We start from the raw sequence: 7,648 nt of genomic DNA on the forward strand, positions 1-7,648 counted from the left end.
TGTGGGGTGTGGTCTTGGGCTACTGGAGGCTACTGAGTCCGCAGGGAGAGAACCCAGGAAAGGGAAGGACGTGAGTGGGATGGAGAACGAGAGGACTCCACGTTTCCAGTGTTGCCTGGAAACATCATTCCAAGGAGAGAAACATACAAAGTCCATGGAGTGGAAGACCCCAAGCCTCGGATTAAAATGCCCCTGTTCACGGGTGGCATGTGAGCCCTGAGTTGCTGACCTGCCAGGAGGATGGGAGTTGCCTCGGGATGAATTCATCTCACACCTGAGAAGTGTGGATGCCTCCCTAACTCTCCAACATAAGAATTCAGCATCAGGAGCGAGAGCTGCCATTAGGCTAAGGAAAAAATAACCAAGCACAAAGATGAGCCTGCAGCTCCCTCAGTCTTCCTCATGCAACAAACCAAAGGATTTGTCTCCTCACGTAGGAGGCAAGACAGGGAGGCACACCCGGGTTAAAAGAGCAGGGAGACCGGTGGGTTTGCATTCCTGGCTTGGTCAGTGCCAGCTCAGTGACCCTGGGCATCAAGGCAGAATGGCTAAGAGCACAGCCCTGGGGCCAGAGCTTGGTCACTTACTGGCCCCTTTAGCAAGTCACATCATTCCGTGCCTCAGTTTTCCCATATGTAAAATGGGTCCACAACACCTGCCTCACAAGTCACTACAAGGACTGACTGCATTAATTAAAGCGCTAATACAAAAAAGCACTTAGAACCCACCGCACCAGGCTCCAAGTGAAGACCATGTCAAAGCTTGCCATCACCCCCACCGCCGTGGTCATTACCATGTCACAGTGGACAAGCGGCTTAACCTCTCTGAGTCCCAGCTTCTTCTTCTCATTGGGTTCAGGGTTCGATTATTCTGGTGAAGCCCTCGGGCCAATATTTGAAATGTTATAAATCCTTATCATTACTTACTGAAAAGTTCGACCAAAGTGCTGAAACCTAGTTCTCTTTTCATCCTACGTTAAACTAGGGACCTTCGTGCAAAAGGAGAAAGCTCCATGGTGTCAGGATCGTTCCAGGACCCAGGGTCCTGTGAGGCACCCAGGAGGTGAGCCCCGAACACCGTCACGCAGCCCCAAAGGTGAGAGTAAAATACAGGCGTGGGCAGAGTAGGTTTACAGCTCTGTGTCCGCGAAACACAGAGTTCCTTCTCGTGGGACTCTTTATTAATCACTGTGTTACAACTGGAAACCTCCTTTTGCTAGCCCCTGCACGAGCCTCCTGGCTCGTAAGGACTTGCTTGACTTCAGACGGTCTGTAGATCCGACACGATACTGGGAACAGAAGGCCCTCGCATCCCCAAGGGTGCTCCGGCGCCTGCTCTGGTGCCACAGGGGAGCGGGCCTGGGAGCCAGGCGAGGCGTCTCCTCCTCTTACTTCCACGCACCCTCCCAGCCTGGCTGCCCGTCGCAGGAGGGGAGCCCAGAGGCCGCACGGAGGCTATGCTCGCAGAACTGCGGTCACCAGCTCCATGGGGGCTCTTGCGCAGGGATCTCGATTCATCAGAGGGTGAAGGGGACATGGGCTTTTCGGAAGTCTGACCCAAAGGTCCAGCAAGGCCAAGTCGACAAAGCCACCAAAACAAACCAAGGACCAGTGAGTTCCCACCACACAGAAGCCACCTGCTTAAACAGTTGTTCTTGTCAAACCCATTAAGACGACGTTCAGCTCCTTTTGTCTTCTTAGCAGCTTGGGGGTCCCAGGGAGAAGCAGGGATACCCGCAGAACATGGCCGGGGCTCCACAGCTCAGATCTGAGGTCGCATCAAGCAGGCAAGCGTGTTCTGGGGTTGTCCCACCACTTGGGGACAAAGAAGAGACACCTTTGTCTGGTCTTCCTCCAGCTTCTCCACAGGCAAGATGGGCCTGGCAGGGGACCCTGGACGGTGGCGCGGCCAGCAGGACTCTCACCTGCTCTGAACGGTCAGGTGCAATCTGCCACCACAGCCGGCCACCCTGTTGGCTTCAGGGAAGCTGTCTTTTCTATGCTCTGCCTCAACCCGCCCTGCCTGCTCTTCAGATGACAACATTGCCATGACGGCTGGTGGCACCGCTTGTCATCCCACGTGTCACTCGCCCTGATCGCCAGCCCAAACAGGACGGACTAATTTTCATTTACAAGATCACTTAAAAACCCATTGCCTGGCTTCCGCAGGCAGGGTGAGCTGTGTGCTTGCCTGATGGATGGCAGGGGGTGAGAAGCCAACAGCTAATGCTCACGGAAGCCGCTCCCGGAAAAGGCCCGCGAAGAACTGGGGAGTCCGCACTGACTTCACATCCCGAGCTCTGTCATGGAGGGATCTGGGTCCATGTCCCCCAGATACATAACACGCGACGAACAGGGCCGACACCCCGAGCTTGACCTTCTGGGCCCCATATGACTCGCATGGTGAGCGGGCGGCATTCCAACGAGCACTCCCCACCTGCCAAGCCCATCTGCTACAAGCTCGCTGGCAGCCAGAAGTCACAAATTATAACCCACAGGATTTCCTAAAAAGTGCCAGCAGTCCCGGGGCGGGGGCGGGTGAAGGAGTGGGAGGAAGGGGCCTTGCCTCACTCGGGGCAGATACGGGACGAGGCTCCTGTTGTAAAAATCCGATTGGCTTGGACTTATGGTCCACATGACACAAGTTTAGGAAAACCTCAATAAATCAGGAAAATGTGAAGGCATGAAATTAACCGGAACCAGTAACTTGACTTAAGGGGTCCTCCGAAGGCATTTTCCAAAGACAGTGGAAAGACAGTAAATATTAACCAATCAATAACTAATTTCAACCACGCCATACTGATCTGTAAGTAATCGATCTCTTTGTGACTATGCATGGCGATTTTTGGCAAGAACTTCGAAGCGCCGGCTCATGAGAGGCTAGCAGGTGAGGAGGGCCCCAGGACGGTGGCCGGGAAACCGAGGCCTGCGCTACATGATGCACTGTCACTTGGGGCCACGCTGACAGAAGGCCCCAGAGATGCCACCACTTTCTCTTTCTCAGAAAAGATACAAGTTGACTCGGGGAAAGCAGAGGCAGGATGAGAGCAGAGGCAGGATGAACTGGGAAGGGCATGGCAAGACCCAGAACCTCTTCTGCAAAGCAACCGTGACTAGGTCTCCGCAGGCTCCATGCACCCTCCACTCAGTCCACAGGTGATGTGGGCGCCACCAGTGAGCAGTCAGACCTGAGGCAACAGCCTATTTTAACACTGGGCAAGAAAAAAATAGAACTTGCTTCTACTCACAGGAGTGTACGGAGCTGTAGGAAATGACGCTTCGCCCCACCCCCACCCTCACACATGCAACAGGCGGTCAGTCCTCTCCGCCCAGGAAGGAGGGTCTCAACGCTTCCACTTGCACAGGCAGGTAAGTACGTTATGCCCTTGAAAATGAAACCGCAACAAAAGAATGGCATCTTATTGGGCATCGCATTTTACAGTATACGCAGGTAACAACTCCCTGAATTGGGTACAGAGCACAGCCACCCATGGGATCTAATATTAGTCATTCATCAGATGAAACATTTTGGAAGAAACAGACTGCTATCTTTTCCCCTCGAAGAGCAGCAAGGATTTTAAACACATTTTTCCCAGAGCTCTTAGGCTGAGGAAAACAGCTTAGAAATGTTACTTTAAACAACTCCGCTCTCTGGCTACCAACAGCAAGATGAATGGGGGCAAATGTGTGGCTCTGTCCCTTCCGAGGTTCCTTGTGTCCACCCGGGGAAGGCCACCCCGACCCCGCCGGCCCAGGGGACGACGGCCTCCGCAGGCACCCCCTGCACAGGCGCCCTCTGCGCTGCACGCCAGCATCCTCATTAGGAATTATCCAACTCACTGGAAGCAGGGAGAGCGAAGATGGGCTGGCTGCCAAGCGTTCTTTCAACACAGATTCCGAAAGAAGATCCTGCAAAGTGTCGAAAGCCCAGATTTTCAGCAGTTCACTCTCTAGACTCTGTTCCATAGCAACCACACCAGCTCACGGAGGGTACCGACCAAGTTACTATTCTGCTTAAATGACACACTGCCTTAGCCCTCGGGCAAAATCCAAGTGTTCCTCCTCAAGGTACCTACTGTCAGATGGCATCACAGGAACAAAACATCCAGTGGTGGGTGGACGGATGTGTTTAATTCACTTTTTTAAAAAAATGTTAAAGAAAACATTTGAAAAGGATCTAGCAGTTTCTTGGCAGAGAGCGCAAAAGGTAACTCTTCCCCCCATGACCACTTGTGCTAATATTATTAAAAGCACATCAGGATTCATTGAATATGTGCATAATGCCCTTTAGTTAAAAGACTGGCTCACACCATTGCATTTTGAAAGATGCTCATGTCATTCAGGAACCCTGATTCGAAAAGTGATAACTCAATAGCCTAAGTACTCTTCCGGTTCGGGCCCACTGAATGGCGCCAACACACAGAATTTAAGCAGAAGACAGAATGGGAAGAACAGTCAGGAACCCCTTGGGGCTGAGCTTTGGGGAGCCTTCCTGGGCACACACCATGGAGGTACAAGAGGATACCCATCAGCCACAGGTGCAAATGAACTTGGGCGAAGCCACCGCTTCCCTTTAGGAATACGGACGCACTAGCAGAAGAAGCCACCAGGCCACCTCTGTGGACCGTTTCTGTTCTAGCAGAATGCCGAGAAAAGGTCATGAGAAAAAAACCAGACAACACAAGCTCACAGAGGTTCAATCACGGGGAAAGTACCGGACTGGCATCCTGTGGCCGTGAACGAGTAAATGACGCCCCACTGGATTTAGGGAGGGGAGGCTGGTCTTTTCAACCATCACATCCGTTTAAATTCAGATCCCACCCGTTGAGAGGGATAGGTGGCCAAGAATTAAGTTGAGTTAAAATTTTAACATTTTATTTTCTGATGGTCAGATTGCTACGTGCCCCCTTGGAAAGGTGTTGAAAAATACCAGTGGTCCACAGAGGGGAAATTGGAGACCGGCCTTCACCCAGCCACCCACGGACAGCCACGGACACCGCAGGCTGCCAAGAGCAGGAGGGAGCTGCTGGTTTAGCGTGTGTTTAAGAGTCGCAAGAGATCCTGGCTTCCGCCAGGTCCATTTCCAGAGCCTTGTGTATTTTTTGTAGGAAAAGAGAAAAGAAAACAGCCCCCGTTGCTTTGCATCAACAATCTAACCACGGGCTAAGTATCGCAGCTCCCAGGTTGAGCGTGGAGATCCTGGCTGCCGGCCTCCTTCGCACGCTCTGTGTGCGGCTAGACCAGGTCTCGGATGAAAGCTGCTCAACTTTTCCTTGGCCAAGGAAAGGGGCAGACGGTGGGCAAGAGGCCAGCATTGTACAGGCCCCTTCACCATGGCCTTTTGATTCTTAGCAAAATGTCAGTTCGTGGCTATTTCTGAATGTTGGAAGAGTCCCTGCCTACAAAAAGTAGAGCATTGTCCTGCTCCCCTCCCCTCCCCAGGTACCAGCAGACCGTCTTCCACGCACGATGATGTAGCAAGGGGTAAATGACGGAATAACCAGACTACTGTGCAGCCAACACCAGGCTCACAACACCTGCCCAGCATTATGTCATGGCAACTCTGGCACCCGGTGACGGCCCCCATCCCTAGGACTCTAGACTGACTCCTGAAGCACCAAGTTAACATCGGACTTGCAGTTCAACACAGAACGGTTCATGTTCAGGCTTAACATCTCACACCCCCCAAAGGCACGCCCTCACCAGGAGCGGAAACTGAGAGTGGGCAGCAATATGAAAACAGCCTCTCCGCACGTAGGAGAAGCCCTGGAAATCACAACGAAACCAGAAAATCCTTAGGAGTCACTGAGCCATTGGTACCTCATACTACACCAAGTGACATATTTATACAAGTGACCCTCCTGGACTGGATTTTCTTTTTTCCTGTTGTGTTTTGGATTTCAGCAGTTTAGTTGACAACTCAAATGCTATTAATAACCAGTGACACCCGTTTCTTAAAGGGCAATTAGGCAAGAAAAAGGAAAAAAAAAAAAAAAAAAGAAAGCAGAAAGCCTGAAAAGCCAGCTTTGACCCTTCCACTTTTGCACTCACAGAAAACAAACAGTCCGTTCTGGGGCTGCTTCCTCCACCTTCAGCCCTAGCGGGGGGCTTCTGAGCTCCATCACTGTCAATGTCAACACAGACCAGCTGTCTCCTTTCCCTCCTCAACTGCCCAGAGTGCCTTCAAGCAGCCGCTTTCGGCTGCCCACAATCAAAGCCATCATTTCGACCCTAGCCCATCACTCCGCCTTTGAGATCTAAGATTTCCCCCTGGAAAGTGCTCTGGGGGGTTACATTTGCTGGAAATTTAAACTCCCTGCTGAGCAGGGGCATCTACTGTTGCGTCGGTATGTTCCACCCCCTGCGCGATTGGATGGGGGGGGAAATAAAGTCCAGATGCAATCAAGACGAAGGATTTGGCATCGGTGGAGGAAAAGTGCTAAACGGCCCAATCCCCTGCCCCAAACACGGCGGCAGAGCCCGGAGCTTGCTCTCAGGACGACAGTCATTCCAAAGGAAGCAGGCTCCAAAAGCCAGGGCGAGCTGTGGCATTCGCCCCTGCCGCGGGTGGGGGGCAAAGGCCCGGGCATGAAAAGTTTGCCCATGGAGCTGGGGGCTGTGTGCCATCTAAAGGGCACTTTCTGCTGCTGAAAGGCGCCCGCAGCTGCGCCACACTCGCGCCGCCCAGGGCCGGTGTGACCGTGTGAACCGGTACACACTGCGCCCGGGTTTTCCTTCAAGACAGCTGCCTGCAACTCCCAGCAGGGGAGCAGCGGTGGCCACAGCTGATAGAAAGGGTTTCGAGCCACAGAGCAATGCGATTTCACCCCGGGCGTGGGGGTCGCCGAGCCTCCGGCCCCCTCCAGGCCCCAGTCCTGCTCACTCGCCTCTCCTCACCAGGCGCCGGGCGATCCCTACCTTGTGCGCCGTGCTGGTGGTTCTCCATGTTCGCCGCCGCTGAGTCTGCCGCCGCCGAGGCGCTGGCCGCCGCTCCAGGGCCCGGGCCGGGGCCGGGGCCGCCGCCTCCGCTCAGTTCCGCCAGTCTCCGGTTGGTGGCCGTGAGTTCAGCTCGTAGGTTGGTCACCTCCTGGCTGGCCGACTGGACCGCCCCATCGATGCGGAGCGCGAGCTGCTTATTGTCTTCCATCATGCTCAGGATTTTGGCCTGGGGGCGAGAGAGGTGACAAAGAGCTGCATGGTGCGCAGGGGGTGCGCGGCCGGGCACCCTGGCTCTACCTGTTGGGTCCCCCGCGGCCCGGCTCCCTCGCGCCCCAACCCCCGGGCACCGGCAGCGCCGGCTCCTCGGGCGCAGGAATGACAGCGGCGCCTCTAGCCGGAGTCGTGGCGGTAGCCGGGCGCTGGGGGAGGAGGAGGAGGGGAAAGAGGAGGAGGAGAAAGAGGAGGAGAAGGAGGAGGAGGAGGAGCAGCGATCGCTGAGACCCCAGCGCCGAGAGCGCTCGGAGAAGGACACCGCGCGCAGCCCGGCACTCTTTCAATGGAGCCTACCATTCGGCGCGTGCTCCGGAGGGGGCCTGGCCCGGCCGCCGGGGCTCACCCTCGGCCTCTCGCGCCCCCCACTTCGGGGACACACCCCCAGGGGGCGGGGGCGGCAGGAGGAGGCTTGAAGTGGGTTGAAGTGGCGCCCCCCG

General features: G+C 54.8%; 1 protein-coding gene across 1 annotated transcript in view; it reads right to left on the minus strand.

The window, feature by feature from the left end:
• The window catches only part of KAZN (kazrin, periplakin interacting protein), a 380,404-nt gene extending 373,003 nt beyond the window's left edge, over nucleotides 1-7,401 (minus strand). Inside the window, exon 1 of the mRNA XM_037165744.2 lies at nucleotides 6,918-7,401. Coding sequence (XP_037021639.2) covers nucleotides 6,918-7,149 — 232 coding nt within the window. The 5' untranslated portion in view covers nucleotides 7,150-7,401. The remainder of the gene's footprint in view (nucleotides 1-6,917) is intronic.
• Nucleotides 7,402-7,648: the final 247 nt, after the last annotated feature.

The sequence above is a fragment of the Artibeus jamaicensis genome, unplaced genomic scaffold (genome assembly GCF_021234435.1).
Source record: "Artibeus jamaicensis isolate MK-2021 breed Jamaican fruit bat unplaced genomic scaffold, CSHL_Jam_final scaffold_847, whole genome shotgun sequence".
In the NCBI taxonomy this organism is placed as follows: Eukaryota; Metazoa; Chordata; class Mammalia; order Chiroptera; family Phyllostomidae; genus Artibeus; species Artibeus jamaicensis.